The sequence below is a fragment of the Acipenser ruthenus genome, chromosome 14 (assembly GCF_902713425.1).
Source record: "Acipenser ruthenus chromosome 14, fAciRut3.2 maternal haplotype, whole genome shotgun sequence".
Taxonomy (NCBI): Eukaryota; Metazoa; Chordata; class Actinopteri; order Acipenseriformes; family Acipenseridae; genus Acipenser; species Acipenser ruthenus.
Window position 1 is genome coordinate 7,521,977 of NC_081202.1, and position 21,458 is coordinate 7,543,434.

General features: G+C 37.7%; 1 protein-coding gene across 1 annotated transcript; it reads right to left on the reverse strand.

The window, feature by feature from the left end:
- Positions 1-8,002: 8,002 nt before the first annotated feature.
- Positions 8,003-20,227, reverse strand: ttc38 (tetratricopeptide repeat domain 38). The gene is made up of 14 exons (XM_034032083.3): positions 19,718-20,227; positions 19,063-19,140; positions 17,812-17,893; positions 17,099-17,270; positions 16,787-16,960; positions 16,342-16,417; positions 15,694-15,813; positions 14,636-14,695; positions 14,053-14,091; positions 13,617-13,698; positions 12,898-13,063; positions 11,677-11,836; positions 11,030-11,103; positions 8,003-10,035 (listed from the first exon to the last, which is right to left on the reverse strand). The coding sequence occupies exons 1-14, from the start codon at positions 19,745-19,747 to the stop codon at positions 9,942-9,944; spliced, it is 1,407 nt and encodes a 468-aa protein (XP_033887974.2). The 5' UTR covers positions 19,748-20,227; the 3' UTR covers positions 8,003-9,941.
- Positions 20,228-21,458: the final 1,231 nt, after the last annotated feature.

Here is a 21,458-nt window from a genome sequence, read left to right on the forward strand (position 1 = left end):
CTCTGAGATGTACTGGGGGGGGGTTACACTCCGAGATGTACTGGGGTTACACTCTGAGATGTACTGGGGGGTGGTTACACTCTGAGATGTACCAGGGGGTTACACTCTGCGATGTGGGGGTTACATTCTGAGATGTACTGGGGGGGTTACACTCTGAGATGTACTGGGGGGGTTACACTCTGAGATGTACTGGGGGTTACACTTGTTTCTGAGAGCTCTGTTGAAGCCACAGAGGAGCACTGAACTCCTCAATTTCAAAAAGTCAGAAAAATAATGGAAATCAGAAAAGACGACAAAGTGCATATATTGCATATTTTGTTTATCTTAATAATTACATTAGTCATGTCACACGTAGAGTATTCCAGTAACAAAACAATATATTTGATCTGGACTCTTCTCAATAATCATTTAGATTCTGGTATAGTAAGCAAACTCGTTAAATTTGCAGACGACACAAAAATAGGAGGAGTGGCAAACACTGTTGCAGCAGCAAAGGTCATTCAAAATGACAGCATTCAGAACTGGGCAGACACATGGCAAATGAAATTTAATAGAGGAAAGTGTAAAGTATTGCATGCAGGCAATAAAAATGTGCATTATAAATATCATGGGAGATACTGAAATTGAAGAAGGGAACTATGAAAAAGACCTAGGAGTTTATATTGACATTGTCTAGATGAAATGTCTTCAATGTGGGGAAGCTACAAAAAAGGCCAACAAGATGCTCGGATATATTGGGAGAAGTGTTGAATTTAAATCAAGGGAAGTGATGTTAAAACTTTACAATGCATTAGTAAGACCTCACCTAGAATGTTGTGTTCAGTTCTGGTCACCTCGTTACAAAAAGGATATTGCTGCTCTAGAAAGAGTGCAAAGAAGAGCAACCAGAATTATCCTGGGTTTAAAAGGCATGTCGTATGCACAGGCTAAAAGAAGTGAATCTATTCAGTCTTGAACAAAGAAGACTACGCGGCGATCTGATTCAAACATTCAAAATCCTAAAAGGTATAGACAATGTCAACCCAGGGGCCTTCTTTGACCTGAAAAAAGAAACAAGGACCAGGGTCACAAATGGAGATTAGATAAAGGGGCATTCAGAACAGAAAATAGGAGGCACTTTTTTACACAGAGAATTGTGAGGTTCTGGAACCAACTCCCCAGTAATGTTGTTGAAGCTGACACCCTGGGATCCTTCAAGAAGCTGCTTGATGAGATTCTGGGATCAATAAGCTACTAACAACCAAACGAGCAAGATGGGCTGAATGGCCTCCTCTCGTTTGTAAACTTTCTTATGTTCTTATGTTCAACCCCACTTCCGTCTATGCTGTAGCTAAAAGACAGTAGCTGGTGTCACAGAGCTGCACCCATTTAGTTGTACTGAAGTCAGAGATATTTTGTGTGCAATTTGATCCAGAGTATACAGTGTGCGCGGCAGTTCTGCTGTTCACTAGCATAGCAATCAAACAATATAACTGCTAGCTCGTCACATTTTAGTCCAAAACACACGTTGAAAGGGTTTCAGATATCCTTTTTTAAATATATATATATATATATATATATATATATTTCTTTTTAAACAGCTTTTTTTTTTTTTCATCTTTATCTGATTAACAACTTGAAGCCTTTACTTCCAGCGCAATGGACAGAGAAGTCTCTTATGAATAGAGTAGTCTGCTGTTTTGGTATATGTTGGTTTGATTATGTTGTTTAGATTTCTTTTTCAAGCTTTCTGTACCAATAAACATTATTAATTATTATTTTTATTTTTTTTTACTAAACTTACTGACATTTAATTGATATATCTTAATGGTTTTGTTTTTTATATCATCAACAAAATAAACTACTGGAGATGTGTAAGATATACTGTGTTCTAAGAAAGCCTGGTAACTAGGTCAATACAAAACTGTTGTCAGCCATCCTTTCTTAATAGCAATATTTGGAAACTCAAAATCAATCCACACATCCAGGTGCTTGTCAGTGGGTGGGGGTTGGCATTTGCTGTGACAGATGGAGGATATGAGGAGCCAGGAAAAAATATGAGAATCATTAATCAGCTTTTTGTCTTCTGGTCATAATACAAACAGAGAACAGGTGTCTCTCGCAGGTATTAGAATTGATGTAACATATCATATTTGACATTCCTCTTGATGACAAATACTCTACATATGCCAATGAATAATGAGAAAGTTATTTGTAGAAAAGATAAATAAAAGGGTAAAGCGTCCATACACAATTAATTACTGTGTCAGCCTTAACAATAGTCATATAAAAACACTGTCGCCCCCCCCCCCCAAAAAAAAAGATTCCTAACATAAAATGTATTCAATTCACACATATTGCTTTATTTCCCTCTGAGCAGTAATTATGGTTTTGCCGGAACATACGTTTCTCTCTTGAAGATACTAGAATTCTGATTGACCTCTATCAGCAAGGGGACAATGGCTCAATCACTGAGCTGGTAAGGAGTGTAAATCTCCCTCCAGGATTGGTCAGAGACAACCTGAGGTCACCTGCTCACTGAGCCTTCCAGTGACCTTGTGAATAAACTATTTTGTGCCTGTGGAAGATGAGTACAATAGCAAACCGCTTTTGTTTGTTTATTTCAGCCGGGTGTTGAAATGGTGTATACAGTATAATCCTGCGCTCTTTTGTTTGACTCTGTGTGACTCAGTGATTTTTTTCAGAATGCCATGATTAGCTGGGACAGGAGAATAAGTGTTGCAAAGCTATTGTGTATGCCACTATACAGCTTCACAGCTTGCCCCCTATTACTTCTGTGAAAGAATAGAACAATAATATAAATCAAAATAATTATTTAACTGCTCCTGCATTCAACTTGATTGTTTCTTTTAATAATATTGAAGTTGGAAAACTAAAGATAGACACTATTCCGCTATTTAAAAAAAAAGAAAGAAAAAAAAGAAATTGCCATACAGGAAACAGTTACCAGTTGTTTGAATGTGCAAATCAATCAATATGCCTTCTGCTTGTATTGAAGGTGGCCATGTTTTTTTGCTTCAAGTTAAAGTGTGTTTCTCCAGTCCACTATAAGAGAATATTTTGGATATGCAACAGAAGGCCACACAGTTCCCAGAATAGTGGAACTCTATGAATAGAAAGGCACTTACAGGCAAGGGAGGATAGCTTGTATGACGGTAATAGGACTCGGTTGAGTCTTTCTTCACAAAAAACAAGTGGCACAAATACCCAAGGAGTAACTCTTACCAGATAGCAAAAATATACTTCTGTCTCAATGTACTACATTGTCGAATTGTGGATGACCTCTGGTCTTGTCCCTCAATCCACAAGCCTTTTATCAACCTGCCAGAAGATTACAAGCATGAAAATAGTCTTGCTGATTAGGAGAATCCCGTTTCTGAGAACTATAAGTATGATGATCTTTGTTTTGTTTTTGTTTTCAGGTGTTTTCCTTACTAATAATTGCAATAGGAGTTTATGCCAAGGTTGAGAAAGCAACAGGTATGAGCAACATGAGCAGATTCTGATCTGACTCTCCAAGTGTGTAGACGGGGTCAGTTACAGACTACTGGAACTCTTTCAGCACAATGTAACTTTGCAAAAAGATTACTCTAGATAATTCATTAAATATTTTAAACGTCGTAAACAGAAAAAACGATACAATATGGGCGCAGATCATATTATAGGCTACACTCTGCCTCTCTGTTATACATCATATGCAGATATATGTCATAATGGCATCAGAATAATGCACAGTACATGCATTCAGATATCCAGACCTTAAACCTGCAATAGAGGGTGGTGAAAATCTCAGTATATTAGCTTACATTACTGATCTGCTGTTTTGAATGGAGTAATCTTATGGCAGTCTGCCATTAAATCTTGCAAACAAGATTTAAATGTTTTTTTTTTACTATGCTCTTAACTTTAACATATTTATATAGCACTGTATTTATAATATTTATATACACACAGTACACCACTCTCCTTTTTTGCCATGTTTTGTGTGTGGCAGTTTTTAATCTTTTTTTTTTTTTTTTTTTTTTTGTAGCTCATTTAATGGATGTTTAATTGTGTTATCTTTCAGACACTGTCAGAGACACATTTCTGATTGACCCCGCTATCATTCTGATAGTCGTGGGAGTTGTTATGTTCTTTATCACATTCTGTGGATGTATTGGAGCTTTGAGAGAAAACATTAAACTCCTTAAAGCTGTGAGTTGAATCTTGATTGGAACTCCAGGTGAAGAAAATGAATAATGTATAGTTAATAATTGGCACATTAGAATGCATTGTTACAGTATTGAGCTGTTTTGTATATACGCCCTAGAGCAGTTAGATCTACATTAAGATAATTTACTGAAAGTTATTTGTGATATGAATTAGCGCTGGGAATTATACAAACATATTACAGTAGGCTGTAAAAAGAAAAGATATATATATATATATATATATATATATATATATATATATATATATATATATATAATGATTTCCATTACACGACAGTAGATGTTAAAACTTCACGCTCTTTTGAACTCGGCTCTCGTCAAGATAAGTAAACTAATGTGATCCATATGTGTCTCCATCCATTTACGTTTCCTTCCATCTGATGATGTAGATATCCTTCTGTCTGGTGTTAATGGCTGAAGTGTAATGCTGGCTCCAGGGATCAGCTTATTTTGCCTCCCCGGCGCATCAGCATGACAACCGTCTGGATTGAGCTAAGTAGGGTACATCTCTGGGGTCTTTAAGTGGGCACCTTCCATCCTCAGTGTTTCGTCGACTAGCCCACGTCACCTCAAGAGGGCTTGACGGTGATTCTGGCATCCCAGCATCACCCCACTCCGTCCCCCACTCAACTCAGCCCAGCTTACTTACCTGTACATCAGTGTTTCTTTCTTTCTATTGTGCTTGAGATCCCCAGCCAGAATCTTTCCGTCTCAACCACAGCCAGTTGCTGCTCGTTTCTGCTGCTTCAGATAAGTTCTTCACTGTGCGACGCAACTCTTGGCCACTGAATCCAACGTCTTTGAGAAACCGGGTTGTAGAGTGTGCCACAAATCCTCGACAACCCACCTCCACTGGGTAAACCCGGACTCTCCATCCTCGCTGTTCCGCTTCAGTGGCTAGTTGAGCATACCAGTTTCCTCCTCTCATACACCTCATCTACAGCATCCTCCCATGGCACTGTTAACTCTACCAGGTGAACAACGCGTGCTGATCCAGACCATATAATATACCACAGTAGTGTAGTGAAAAAGTGATAATTCCTCCAGAGGAAAATACACTTGAACTTTGACCCATTCGACTCCTCGAGACCATGACTTTCATTCCAAACACAAAATGTCTAATTTTCAATCACTCGACAACATCAACAGTACAGAAATGTTCATTAATGATCAATAAAATGAGAATACGTTAAAAAAAAAAAAAGATGTAAAGCTGGTTCATTTGTATCTCGAATAAACAGATAACGACATAGAACGTCTGTACATCACTGAACCTCATCTTCTTTAATATTAGCATCACAAGGGGATCCATGTGTTATAATAAATAATAGATGGGCCTCTTCAGTGAGTTACAGGAAAACAATTCCATCTCGGGTTTCTGTGACAGTTTATAAACTCGACCTTTGGTCTCGTAATTTATTCACTGGCTTCTACCCTGTCAATAACCAATCAGCTGCTTTGCCTATTAACTGACATGCTTTGACCCAGGGGGATGCTGCTGGGGTGAAGAGAAGTAAAACAGACTTCCTGGATGGCAAGGCATACAAACTGGGAACATTCTTTAACCTTAATATTATTTTATTAGCTATGATTACTTTAGCAGAAAGAAAGAAAAAAACAGCTTCGCTTTTCTGGTAAAATGTCAGTTATAGTCTTTTTGTTTGTGATTGTTGTGTTGTTTTGTGGAGCAGATCACTGTATTAATTGCATGTTGTTTAAATTTGTGATTATGCTGTGGAAACGGTAGAATTTGGTTTAGAATGTTGAAGTAAAATGATCAGTTATATTGCTCTGAGAAAATCAGGTTGATTTTCTTGTATTAAAACATTTGGCGCAACAAATGATAAGGAACACTGTTCACAGCTGGGCGATCAAAGTGAAATGCTTGTCAACTTACCTTTTTCTTAAATCTTTTGTTATCTTCAAATAAACTACCCTACCCTTTATCTCCACGGTTCTCACTGAGTTTGACTTTAGTATTTTTGAGTCAGCTGGCCATTGCAGCGCTGAGATTTTTCTATTCTGAACAGGCAAGTCTTTGGGCCCGGTTTTGAAGCGAATGGAAAGCTTGCCCCCATTTCTCCTGAAAATAAACAGTTGTTATAAAACAACAGAGGCAGTTCAATTATTGTTTTGAGTTTTGTTCTTACTCATTTTTTAATCGTTAAAAATGGTTTTATTCCTGTCAGCAAAAAATGTGGGCAAATTTGAAGTTGCTTAAAAAGATGGTATTTTATATTGTACATCCTTTGGCTGAGTAACAAATAAATACTCAAAGCATGGAAGTCAGTTGACTTACGTCAATCTTACAACTATGCTCTGTGGTTTTTGACGATTTTCCATCTTTTACCTCAGCAAACAGGAAACCGCAAACACACACAGACAGCTGGCATTAAAATTCTGTATTCATTTTGAGTTTTTTGTTTGTTACGGTACTTTATTTTGTTCCCCTCAAGGATAGCCACAGAATCAACCACATTATAAATATAACTCCCTGTCAAGAGTTTTTGATGTTTGGAAACTGGCAAGCGGACCAGTGATTTCCTCTCCTGTATTTTGATGGATTAATCCAAACAGAGATATACCCTGGTATTGTATTTAAATATAGTACCAGAGATAGTTAAACAAAAGATTTAACCAGGCCAAGCATCACTCTTCTGTTGTTTCATCATTTGTATCTTTTAGTTAGAATGTTTTCAATTTATCACTGTTGTATTTTTTAGACCCAGGGCACTTGAGAAATTTGTCAAAAAAGCCATAATTCACTACAAAGACGATACTGACCTACAAAACCTGATTGATTATATTCAAAAAGAGGTAATATGACTGTAATGTAATTTAATGAATATTAATAAATAGTGTTATCACTAAAGACCATTTTACTACTTTTCATTAACATAGTGTAGCAGCATTTTAACAAGCAGGTGCATATATCTAGACTAGTGATTCACTTGTCCGTTGGCATGTTATGTATGTGGAGACTATCTGACTGCTGGTCTGAATGTCTTTCTGTATATCATTTTAGAGTTGTCCATGTATCTAGAGAACAGCCTGGCCAATTGTGATCAATCTTTCATGTTTCTGAGTGTCATATTCCTGGTATATATTCAGTCTGTCTGCCTGCGTACAGTGATGTCACACAGCTGTTCTGTAGTTTCGTGGCTTTTTTATACCGTTAAAACTATTTTACTCTTCTCTGTAACTTTGCCTATAGAAGGTGGTCCTTTTACATGTAACACAAGATAAAATCATGGCAGAATAAGTTAACTTAATCAAAGTTGATATTAGCCAATAAACTCATAAGGGACTTGTCAAAACGGTCTCACATCAGCAACATGTAGGAAAAACGGTTTTATAAAGCCTAGATACATACAGTACTTCATATCTATCAGTCCCTCTATACTAATTAAAATATACGTTTTCTTAGGTTTTTTTTTGGTTGCCTACTATTTTCACTTCTTCTCTTTCCTCAGTTCAAGTGTTGCGGCTAAAACAATTACACGGACTGGTCCCGGAACCTGTACTTTAACTGCACCCAGGAGAACCCGAGCAGGGAGAGGTGTGCTGTTCCTTACTCCTGCTGCACTCCCGTACCGGGGGAGGTGACAAGACAATGCAGCGATATTCAGATTCCATTAGGCTCTAATTATCTTTGAGTGGGCACCACTCTATTGGTCTTTGTGTAGTGCAGACTCCAAAATTACACCGTCCCGAAATCAGATTAGCCTAGTTTAAAAAAAAAAAAAAAATTGGTACTAGATCCTTGGAGCCATCTTGTGACCAAATAATCAAATCTCTATTTTCAGTGGTGACAAAATAGGAACAGTTCTGATTCTGGGGGCATTCTAAATTATTATTTTTGTTATACTTCCTAATGACTCCTGGACCAGTTTTCCTAATTAAGATTCTTACTAAAAGGTACACATGGAGTCATTCAATCGCATTTTGTTTTTTAAACAAGGTACCTGAGTGTACTAGCGCTTGCAAATGATATTGTAAGATACTACTGTAGTTTATCAGAATGTAAACTTCAGTATGTTTTATTGCCCTGCAGGTTGTCATTAACACAATGTGTGGGTTTGGAGTGCAAAACCTGAACTACCTAGAAGCCACCAAGTCAATTTACCCGCTGGGATGTGCTGACAAGACAGCCGGCTGGATCGAATCACACCTTCTGCTGGTGGGAGTGCTGGCTCTCGGCCTTGTCCTTCCACAGGTACAGTGCTCTGCATTACATAATGACTGGTGTTGATCTACCGGTATTCAAGGTATTTAATGACAATGTAGAATAATGATCTTTCTTTAGATGACAATGTTAATACATGCATATAATACAGGAAACAATTCACATTAATTTATTCATACAACAAAGACATTTCATACAAAATTAAAATCATGCATTTCATGAGAAGAGTAATGCATTAAAACCAGTTACCGGGCGTTCCTTTAAATGCTCCAAATACACTAAATGCTTATGAAGGGCATGGATGCCTTAATGCAGTGATTTTTCCTCGCCAACTGGAGCAAGACAAGCAAATAAATGTTTCCCAATTGACTCTTGCGTATGTGGAACGTAGATGCCAAGCCTTGTTGAATGTAATCAGTAATTCTTACAACAATACCTGATGGGCACACTTTTCTTACAGTTAAACACAATTTGGTACCGGTGACAATGTACTTACTAAAGCAATGGCAGTTAATAGGGCTATGTAGGAGTTATAAAGAGCATGCTGTTTAAGGGCCTGTCTTTTTCATTAAGTTCAATCCTTTATTTTTCCAGATTGCAGGAATCTTTCTGTCACAAATACTAATATCCCAAATAGAAGATAAAATTAGTTCTATTTTATGAGGAAAACTACTGATGGCTGAAAGCCTGAAGCAGGAATGGAGGATCACTGCGGATTAATGAAATGAATGCATAGTGGAGTGATGGCAGTCTGCTAATTAGTTATTTATATGGTAGCATGCACAATGTAAAATGTTAAAGTGCAATGCTGAAAAAGATTTTCCACTGAGAGTGTATAGTGGATATTTGATATTTCAGATTTTAGTAGTGTATTATTGGTATTATAGTCTACACCATTTTGCATATGTTGTTGTCCTTTTTTCCATTTGCAGAGGAACAAAAAGTAATTCACAATCTTCACAGAGCCGACTTCCCAACATTTCGGTCTATTTAACATGCCTTTGTCAAGGGGAAGTGTGTTTGAAAACAAACACTGGAGGTATTTATAGGCTTTTAAATCTAATGTCTTTGTGATGTCATTCATTATATAGCCATTATATGATGTAACAATCTACAGTTCCTTTCGATTTAAACCTTCAGGAATCTATCTACTTTACAGGTTCTGTGTGTGACCCTCTTCACCGACACTGACTTTGTGTATATAATGTATTATTTATCTATTTCAAGTACACAGACTCAGAAACAACTAGAATTGTGAATAATGGATTCTATACACTGCTTCATACCCAGGCTTAACATGACACCTAAATAGATTAGGTTAAAATGTTATTCTTTGTATATAACATCGAAGAGAATAATTTGATCACTAGAAATAAGTGTGATCACAGACAGATAATTAGCATACCTTCTCATGAAGATTTGCTGCAATATAAGGTCATTTTTTCTCATTTTTGCAGAAATTGAATTTGCAGGACTTTATACACAGTGAAAAAAAGAAATATGGCTTCCACTCAGCTGAGTCTCACAGCTATGTGTGTTTAGATCTAACCCAACCCATGCATCGCTGTGGCCCTTCGAATGAGTCGATCTGTCAGAGGAGAGTTTGGTCTGAAAGCATCTCGTTCCACTAACAGGCCTCTGCACATTAAAAGAAGTTGCATTAATAATGGTTCAGTTCAGATAAAAGTAGAAAATCCAAAACAGGAAAATGCAATGCAATTCTGCTCACGTTGTTCTTGCAGGGTGATTTATAGCACCATGTTATTACCTTTAGGTAATGGCCTTTTGTAAAATCTGTAAAATAACCTTGCCAGTGGATAAGCATGAAGGTACCTATGAAATGGACCCTTGTACACTTTCATTGACATATGATGATAAATTGAATATCCCTCTGAACCAAAATGTAAAAGGGCTTCAATTATGATACAAATGTAACCACAGGAGAATGCTGCACTTTCATAAGTGTACTGCATTACTGTGTCAATTTGATTTTCCTACCAATAACTGTTCCATATTTGTTGAACGAACAATCCTTTTTCATTTTTGTAGGATTTTGCCTTTGAAATACCCTTATACAATATTGACAGTGTGTCAATGTGTCTGATGTCAGGCAACACACATGTCCTGGTCCCAATGGAAGGTCTCAGTTAAGTGTCATGTAAAACTGTGTAGGGTATCTTTTTTTCAACAACTGTATCTCAATACTGGTAGCCTTCATTCCCCCAACTAACCGAAGAGGGTCACCATGACCAATTATGATCTAAACTCATAAGTGGATGAGCAGGTACCAAAAAAACAATACTTGATTATGTAAAAGTTAAATATTGTGCAATGCTCTGATGGAACTTAATATGCTTCACAAGTGACTGAATACAGAATCCATATTGAATCTAGGTGATGCAAAACCTTTAGCCATAGCTGTACAGTAATTGTACCAGAGTGTATATGTGAGTGAAGAGGCTTTTTACTAACAGATCTGTCAAATTAAATTGAAAAGGAAGAAACATGAGCTTTGACTCTGAGATGGCAGACAGTTCAGTTGCCCTATAAATGTATAAAAGCAGGAGTGTGCACAAAGTTGTATGTTTTAAAAAATAAAATAAATAAGACATATAGTACTGTAGATACCGACCTGGCTATTTTCTGGTGAGATTTATCCTCCGATTTTAGAGCTGCATGAATTAACAGCTGACTGAAGATATCCCTCTAGAAAAGACAGAACAGCTCTTGTAACAATACGCCTGGTTTACTAGGTTAGTTATTTTGCACCCATACTCAGTTACTCAATTACGGCAGGTTTTATAGACTACCTTACCTTAGCTATAGTGCAAATGAGAGTCTAGGATGCCTGCCTATAATGTTTCTACATTGAGATAATCTTGTATGATATATTATCATGTATATTTGTATGTATGCTGCTACTGTCTGCTCCTAGGAACATTCTGCTATAATTACCCTATATATTTAAACCAGCTTTTCTTTAAAAGAAAAAACACGAGTTTCAATAAATAACAGTATCTCTCCACTGAAAAAAAAAATGGTTCATCAGTTTACTTTACTAGGTAATGCAGATTGGATTACAGTACAATATTAAATACACAATAATGACAATGTATGAAAAATATGCTTTTCAAAACAGCTTTGGATTCTAAAACATATGAAACATCCAACCTCATTTCCTGCTCTGTCCTGTACTGTATGGATTAAATGAGCTCTATAAAAATCACCAAAATGTCAAACACTGTAGGCATGATCCCTATATCTGAATGGAACAGTTACCTGTGCATCACTTCCTCCAATCCCCTTCATCTGGTACCGGATGGGGTGGAGCAGTTCTACAGTTCTGCTGTAGTTTCCATTGTCAAACTCCACCAGAGCCTCACACATGGGGAGACCCAGGTCCTGGCCTAATGCATGCTGGTAGTTTTCTCCTGGAGCCCTGGTTAAAAAAAATCAACACAGGCCTCAGCGATGAGGTCAAATGAATCAAGTGTTGCTTCTCTAAGTGCCATGTCCTCATTTTTTAAAACATGTATGTAAGATCTGATATAGAAGGTGACAACCCCAATATCTGCAATATCAAACCAACCGATGTAATCCTACTTTTGTATATTCACCTACAGATGAGTCAATTTAAAGTGGCACCAAAAATGATTCAGACAGCAGTGTGGAGTAGTGGTTAGGGCTCTGGACTCTTGACCGGAGGGTCGTGGGTTCAATCCCCGGTGGGGACACTGCTGCTGTACCCTTGAGCAAGGCACTTTACCTAGATTGCTCCAGTTAAAACCCAACTGTACAAATGGGTAATTGAATGTAAAAATAATTTGATATCTTGTAACAATTGTAAGTCGCCCTGGATAAGGAATAAATAATAATAATAATAATAATAATAATAATAATAATAATAATAATAATAATCCCCAGCAGTACCCACTTCTTGCTAGTTAGCCACTGACATTTGCCTTATAAATAGTTAAATATAATTCCATTGACTCAAATATGTTTAATTATCATAATATGTCCTTTAATATGGTTTAGGAATGACATCTAAACTGTTGTAGAAAAGTTAAGTTACTGTACATAGGTTACAGGTTCTCCAAGCCATGTGTAAATTGTTTTATTTATTTTTCAATGAGAACGTGCAATATAATATAAATAACTATGGAGGTTAACTATCTAAATATTGTTTTGGCACCCCAGGGTAAAAAATAGCACCTAATTAGTAAATCGGCATTCTTTAGCAAACACTATTTAGTAATTACAAATTACTGCATACAATTAATTAGAAGTTTAATTGTTTTCCTTATGCTTATTCCTTTTGCCCACACACTTTTTAATTTATTTCTGTAATATTGATCCTTTTCCATAAAAGGTCACTACACAATCATTTATTGCAAACTTGACATCTGATTCTAAATGTTACCCTATACTGATGAATTCGCTTCAGGGTACTAGTTGTGCTGTATGATCTGCAGACAATGAACCAGCACGCTTGCTTACTTCACATGCTCCTGTAGAGACACCATCACCCGACGGGTAGTTTCCTCCTCCTTGGCTCCCAGTGATGACATCAGGAAGTGAAGATCGTTGAAAACCAGAACGTGGTCCTCGGCATGCGGCTTGGTGACCTTAACGACCTCCTTCCATCTGTCGCCAACGTTCACACCTTGAAACACACAAACACACATTCAAATACTGCAGCAGCGTACCTGGTCACCTGCTGTTGTGCATATGGTATGAAAAATACAGTGCACTGCCACATTTACAGACATCAAATACACAGTATGTTACAATCACACGTTTTCAGCTTTCACTTAGCACACATCCGACAAAGCCAAGGGCACGTACTAATTCAAAAACTGTGAACTGAAGTTTATACAATTTGAATAATGTATTCAAAAATGATCAAACATTCTTTTAATCCTCCAACTCTCTGAATAGAGAACTGTCTCCTCTTCAAAAAACAGGCAACAGATTTGAATGCACAAGATGTCCCAGAAGTCCACCCCAAATGGTATCAATTTGCTACCAATGCAGAATTTCTGGCTGATGGTAGCGACCAGTGCAGAAACACCATTTCTTGCATTTTCTTGTCCAAAAAAAATATATATATACACACATATACAAGGCAAAAGCTTTTTTATTTTTTTAAACCAACAGCCTGATTAGTCAAGGTATCTCGTCACCCAAATGGATTTACTAATCTTCAGAATTCTTACCCTCCATTTGGAGTCGGTAGAGCATTGAACAAGCATCCACCATATCCAGCATGGCTCCTGAGGAGTGCAAACTCTGAGAAATCTGCAGAAGTGGGCAGCTTTAATAGCAAAGTACATCCCCCATGAAAAATAGCACAATATCAGCAGAGCGCCTTGAAATAGCAAGTCATCATCACATAACAGTCACACGTGTTCATCAGAATCAGACAAGCAGATGTGTTCTTACTCCTGCCAGTACCCCTAAAATAACCTGGAAAAGTAGGTAACAAAATACAGATTCAAAAAAATGTTGAGGCATTACCATGACAAGTTTGATCACAACCGGATTTAACGGTTAGGATACAGCTCCCCATAATTCTATCAACAGATAAACTCACTGGGATTGCTGATGTTAATGAATTTAAAAATGACATTGCAGGACTAGTTTCATACTTACTTGGTTATCAAATATTGTCAAGGCAGCTTCATATTCACCCTGCAGAGATTAAGGAAACATCTTTATTTTCTACTTGCAATAACCAGACACTGCTTTTACTTAAAGATGCATATCACTTATTATAATATTTTGTTGAAATGGTCGTATGTTAAGAGTTTTTTAATACCATTCTATTTAGCAATGGCAACAGTTAAATTTGATCTGAAGGTAATTATCAAGCATTACACTATAAGTGGATTCTCATTCACTTCTATGGAATGGAATGCTGGGTTGTTTCTACTAGAGGAAGCTAAGGGTTGGGGTTCATATGCAAATCAAACAACAAAGATTGCTGGAATGTAACACAGCGTTCTAGAACGTTCACAGTCCACACAGAAAGGTGAACCTCAACTAATGTTTTACAACTTGCTAGGATAACAATAAGAGCTAGGACAGGGAACTCAATAACGTGCCTTAAACCAAGTTACCGGTGTTTAAATAAAACCAAATTCAATTTTTAAAACAAATTAGTAAGTGGAACTGACAAGATATAAGGGCTAGGTTTGTCACAATATATTGACTTTATTATACTGTTGCTACATACCTTTTCAATATGATATAGTGCCCAGTGCCAATAGTTGTGGCAAGCAAGCATATCACAGCCCTGTACAGAAAAAACAAATGTAAACTATTAGCGTGTCTCATTCCCTTATCCAGTACATTCATATTGACAGAAGTTTTATAACACTGGAAAAACACATCTTGATAAAATGTCATTTGAACATTGTAGTTCCCAAACGAGGGGCCGAATGTATACAGATGTGCAAGACTAACACAAAATACAAGACATTTTGCATCACAAACATCATTCGAATCCCCCAGCTTCGCTATTATAATAATGCAAAATCATTCCGATCGTAGCAGTTAGCATGGAAAGAACATTCGGAACAGGGTCCAATCCATGCCCGTTTCAACACACTGTGGATGCACAGCAGTGTTCTCCATGTGTTCAGAGTGAATTAATGGCAATGTTGTTCGGAAGTTTTAAAAATGTATTTTACATGCTAAAACCACAAGGTGTCACTATAGTCCAGTAAATGGCCCCATTCTCACAGGCAGACGCAAGGCACAGGAGTACCAGATCATTATAGTTTAAAGATAACCTACTAGCATTTATATTTGTTTTTGTTGTTTTATTTCAAATTATTGATCCAGGAAAACGGTGTGATCTTGTTTGCAAAGGAGGCGTCCTGTAGGTTGCAGCAGATACAGAAGGCAACTATAACCTTCTTAAGGGAAAACAAAACATGTTTAAGAGCTTCAACAGAATACTTCTTCCTAGGATTTTTCACTTCACAAAACAAATATGTCTATGATAACAGCACAGAGGATTCAATTTTGTCACCCCCGTTTTTCTACCCAAATTGACTGAAGACCAAAGCCAGCAGCCGCCTTTCCGCTAATCAGTCACAGGTTTTTAAGTCACAACGTACACTTTCTTTCTCTTTTCATTTGACTTGCTCTTTTTTCCCTACTGTAGCTAAAGACAACACAGGGCATTCGTTAGGGTAGCCATACTCCAGGCTGCTGCCAACCTGCAGTAAACTCACCTGAAATACCGGCTGCTGACACGAAAGCAGCAATCTCAGTCAAGGGATTTACCTTCCAGTTGTTTTCAGTTTGCTCCATGAACTTCAAACCCCTCTCCACCTCAGCCCTCATCTCATGGACGTGTGCGATGGAATGCACAGACCAGGCATCGCCGGGGTTCAGAGACAGACCCTGAGGGGAACGAGAGAGGAAAGTGAAGCACCGGGTTCAATTAATGCATAATTCTGAGTATAACCTTGGTTGGAGGATGTATTACTTATTAAATTAATATTAAATCAGTGGTAATATTTAATGGTTTCCTGAGAAAAAGATAGTTTAGTGCTTTATTTTCCAACTGCTGATCAGGTTCTTCCAAAACCAAATCACAACATCCACACTGCACGGTAAGATTGAAGTGAGTGGACGATACAGTGATCTGAAAAGTTTTTCCTTCTTAACCAGGGGTCATTACTAATCTTGACCACCAGAGGTCACTGCTGAGGTTGTGATGGGAAGGGGGATACAGCAAAACTATGATTCTTTTTTCTTTTTTTGTAACATTATGATCCTGTCTATGGACCAGATAAGAACTAATTTATAAATTGTGGTATTGATACATGACATCACAGCTTGCTGACCTGCATGTATGAATGAATGCATTTACATGTTTAATTAAATGTTTTTGTTTTGTTTTTAAATCAGAACAATTACAGTTTTTACCTCTTCTGCCATTTTTTCTGCCCGATCATATAAATTTGTCTCCACCAATCCAAAAGCGTACATGCCTTTCAGGTATCTAAGGAGAGAATAGAACTGAATAAGGGAAAGAAAGTCCATTTCAAATATGTGGGCAATTTAATGCTACCACTACACCAAATAAAATTTTTTAAAAAAAGTTTGCTATCTCTATTACACTTTTTTTTGGGGGGGTATATTTTTAAAGCTGCTTTAAGGTTCATTCAAATGTAATCCTAGGACTAGGAAGAATCCGTTTTTAATCACCATGCAATGTTCATGCATTAACATTAGCCAGTGACAATACAAAATATCACTTAGGTGTAGGAGTACTTACTTCAAACCCAGCCTCCCCTAAACAATGAATGTCGGAAACATCCGCTGTATTTTACATCTATATGTATTTGCAAGTCATATTTTTTACACATACCCATACAGTGGCATATGTGGTTTCCAGTGAGGTAGGACACGGGCAACACAATCCCTCATCTGTGGCTGGTACCCCATGTAGAAATAGGAGTCATGCGCAAACTTGAGGGCCAGCATATCAGTTGGGTAGTCCTGAAGGATCGTCTCCCACAAGTTACAGGCTTTGGGGAAACACCTGTAAGAGCCCCTGAAGTTATTCATTCATTGTGTGTGTGTGTGTGTGTGTGTGTGTGTGTGTGTATATATATATATATATATAACACTCAGTTTGTGGGAATCCATGATCATCCCTGAGTGTTAACCCTTTACTCACCCTTTAGCAAACATTTCCACAGCCAATGCATGAAGCTGCTCCCTCTCTGTGACTGCCTGTGTCTTCGAAAGCTCCACTGTTTTCTGGACCGCACTGGCTAGCCCTTTATCCAGTAACACTGAGCGCCCAGTTCCTATTAGTTCCAGGCCATTGGCAATGACATGGCCCATTACTGTTGGAGAGGGAAACGAAAAGGTAACCTGCTTGCCACAATGTCAATTAGGGAGCCAGAAAGACTGCTGCAAGTCTGGAAGGCAAAACACACATTTAAACAGGGGTGCCCCCCCCAACTGTGCTTTTTAAAATACTAATAAAGGAAGCACTTAAAAGGGATTTTTAATCCTCTGAAATCCTGTACTTAACAACTAATGGTCAATATAATTTTAAACATCTATTCAACCACATAAATGTCTTTCAAGTCTCAAAACTGTGGCAACCTTTCTGTGATTGGCTATCACAACACAAGTACACCTCAAAAAAGTGGGTAGCGTTTAATTATATTCTGCTGTGCCACTAGAAGCTTATCAAGCTTCTGCAGATGTTCAGGTTCGAGTGTATTCTAGACCTTGTTTTTAACATCAGAAGGCAGGACAAACAAAACAGAAATGATTAAATGTGTGCTGTAAAAGTTTTAAAATGTGCTTCAAAGGCTGCTGTGCACAGTACACAGGTGCAGGTGAGCGTTACAGCTGGAAACACAGAGCACTACATACCAAAGCTTGGGTCTGCTGCTTGCATCTTGGAAATGCATCCTTCCAATCCTCCAAGACTCTTGTCGTTGCACCAGCTCACATACTGCAGGGGAAAGGGTTGTGAAGTGAGCCATTGGAAAATATGAATTGGTAGTGGCATAAGAAGCCAATTACAGAGCAGCTTATCAGTGGACATAAAAATGGAAACTGCTCCTGCAACACTGAAAATAAGGTGTAGAGGCCACCATGACGAGCAGAAGGGCGGCAGTGACGCGACGTCATGAGTCACCAATCAAACGCTACCGACCACTTACAAGGTCGGTTCAATCTGCTCTCTCAACCATTGTGTCTGGAACTGACTTTTCAGCAGCCTTCCTATATTAATTAATAAATACCAGGGTAGGTATTTTGACAAGGGAGCACATTTACAGCAGAATATGTGCTTCGTATCACAGGCGTTTCCAATTATTATTTTTTTTGTTAAAGAAAAAACTTTAAGACAAACTCTTTGCCTAGTGCTTTCACCAATGTGTGTGTGTGTGTTTTTTTAAAACTCCTCTATACATTATATTGGCTTTTGCCCCCAATAAAAATTGTTAACTGTATTTCCTTACAGCAGACAAGGACAACACTGTTCTTGGAGGCCTGTCTACACCAGGTTTAACAGGTTTTAAGTAACACTATGTAACACAATTTTTGTTCCTGGGTAGTAAGTGTTATTTCCTAATTGCTTATGCCTCAAAAGTATAGAAAATGGCTATTATTCCCCACAAACTTTGATTTTGTGACCAGGACAGTGAGATTTTGAAATTTACCTATTTCCAATGAGAAAACGGGCGAATGTGTGTCTTTTCGTTCACATAAAGTCAGAAAAAACAACATATGAATCCAAATTAACATGTATTTATACTATAGTAATACAAAAATGACTACAAAAGATTTAGAAGAGAGTAGTTTTTCGAGGTTTACGATTATACTGTAAATCACTTTCACGAATCAGCCCCCAAATATAGTCTCCCATCATGTTAATTCACTGCTTTGGGACCTGGAGGAAGCCATAATTTCCATACCTGCCTTGTAGGTAATCATGAGGTTGTCTTCCTAAAGCATTTGCAGGTCAGTGAATAAATAGTGGTGTGAGGAACTGGTATGTTTATGCTTTATATTCTACTTCTACAACAGTTGCAGGAGTGGAACTATCTGACTGTGGGCAGCCATTTAAACAGACTGGGGTTTGAAAGAGGTATGCCTTTTGGATTGAGGATACTTCACCTGGGTCAGGGCAGCATCATACATTTTACAGGCTTCATTGCTGGAAGTGGAGAGAAGTAGGCCCTCAGACTCCCAAGCCTGAAAAAAATAAATAAAAAAAAATACCCACCAAGTTAGTGTTAGTTACAGAGTCTATAGTATGACTTGTACTAAAATTGAGTCATTAGTTTTAAACTAATGAGCTCATTACTCTTACGTGTCATTTTAAGAGGCTTACGAAAAATATCAAAACAGTGGCACAGACGCTATGATTTCCAAACCAGGGTTCAAAGTACAAAAACACTAAGAGGTCAAAGATATACAAGAAGAAACAGTTGGGTTCCTGTTTTGGAAAATATATCGAATATTCAACCTGCAAGCACAGACAGCAGCAGACGCGGACAGTTATTTAATTAGAAGTGTCTCTATACCGTATGCCATGGCACAAACAAGTAGAGTAAAGTTAAAACTTTTCTCCAAGGTTATCTATCAATGCAACATAAAACTTAAACCAGCAACAAATATAAGAAAAGCCGCCCCTCATTGCGTCACTGACAAAACGGGTTCAAAATGGTATGTGTCCTCTGCATGCTTCAAAATGTTCCCAAAATTAAAATATCTAATCAGGTTCAATGCCGTTAGTTTTGGTTTAGTACACTATTCCAGCACAACTTACTTTGCAGTCTCTCAAGCTGGATGAATGCATTGCTCGTGTTAATCTTTTCACGTTGCCTCTATACTTGTCGAAGAAAGATATATTTTTATTTCCCACACGAAAATGCCCCCCAGTTGTTCCTGCGCGATCCAATGTCCGTATTGCGTTGAATTACCGCCGCCCTTGAATAAGCGGCGCACTCAGATATCAGATTTGTAATAGAAGCCGACCTCGAATATGCGCCGCTCTCAATAATGAAACATGAACATGTTTTCCCTTTCTGATTTGCGAACGCAACAGCTTTCATTTTAAAAGCTAAGTTGTATGACTTTATTTGCCATCCTGATCAAGTTGTATCTTCACAAATAAACTTCAATATTCGCCTCCCTCAAATACTGTAAAAAACGCAATAAAAATTGAGCCTTTCGAAACCCGTAGTAGTTCTAATTACCGCCTTCCCATGAATAAGCGCTGCAGTTGAACAAGCGCCGCAGATGTTTTTAGCAATTTAAAATAAACACCACACAGCGTTGATTCAAAGTAATACGGTATTTATATTTCTAGACCCCACCCCACTGATTCTCTCAATAACCAACTGATCACGCCCACTGGACGTCATCATGTATCTCACATCACGAAGGCTTGTAAACTTAAAGCGAATCTGCAGATACTGAATTTTATAGCCAGGTACACGGGTCATATTGAGTCATAAAAAGTCTTCCGTTTAAAATGATTGCAATTGCCTGTAGACGAATCGTGCAGATTTTAGATGGTCACCAAAGCCTGCTTATTTAATTAAAGAAAGCTAAATACTGCATAGTTCACGGAGAAAAATGAGGATGACTGACCTGTTTTTGATAACATTTATATTTTAGTCTGAGACGATGATTTCAATTAACAACAGTACAGAGTGTAACTTCTCAGAGATTTAAGGGCGTTCCCATTATGCATCAATTGAGATTTTAATCCACCGATGTTAGCATATTTAATTTGTTTTTAGTCCATGTAGCAGTAAGTGAATTTTAGTCTTTGTTGAACACAGCATTTGGTTGCACCATGTGTCATGATACGTTATATTGTACTAGATAATGTACAATTGCAAAACATATCCTGATACCTACAAAATGTATGTTGGATTCTCTTCTAATCTTTCAATATTAGACCATAGGTAAATTTACTTTATGTATAATATAGACAGTGTTTTCCCCCTGTGACACCATTGCTTTACTCTGTCCCTGCAATTTTAATCTTGGATCAGTAGCATTAACAGACCTGTAGTGTTAGACAAGGGTCAATGGAGATTATGAGGGTAATGAACTCCTTAAAATTTCAACAATGCAGTTTATAATGAGAAGGTCATTGTTCTTGAAACATCTTCATTATCATAGGTGTCAGTAATGTCATGCTAATGGTTTTAGAGATCCTCACTGGTGGAAGCAAACCATCACAACCTGCCAATTGCCTGTTGAGCACTGTTTCATTACCGGAAAAGCAAAGATGTCCCATTTCTACCCTCTAATCCCATCAAGAGGTAAAGCTGCATCCTGCCGTGCCGGGATCAGATTGTGCCTGCGTCTCCTGGCCTGAGTGAAGAGTATCGTGAGCCTAAATATAAACAACTTAGCTTTGATTCTTCAAAAGCCACCTGCAACAACATTAAAAGTTGACATTTTAAACTGAAATTTTCTTCAGATTTCTGTGTTATAATTTTTGCATCCACCGCAAACTGGATCGGCTAAAGCAAAGTATAGATCTACCTTAA

What these genes read in the sequence shown, in the direction of transcription:
- ttc38 (XM_034032083.3), bottom strand. Translation starts at nt 19,747, where the DNA reads ATGCATTCATCCAGCTTGAGAGACTGCAAA. An exon ending in CAGAAAAAATGGCAGAAGAG is followed by an intron (nt 15,814 to 16,341) that starts GTAAAAACTGTA and finishes CGTTCCCCTCAG; the next exon opens with GGTCTGTCTCTGAACCCCGG. An exon ending in TCTCACCAGAAAATAGCCAG is followed by an intron (nt 10,036 to 11,029) that starts GTCGGTATCTAC and finishes TTTAATGTGCAG; the next exon opens with AGGCCTGTTAGTGGAACGAG.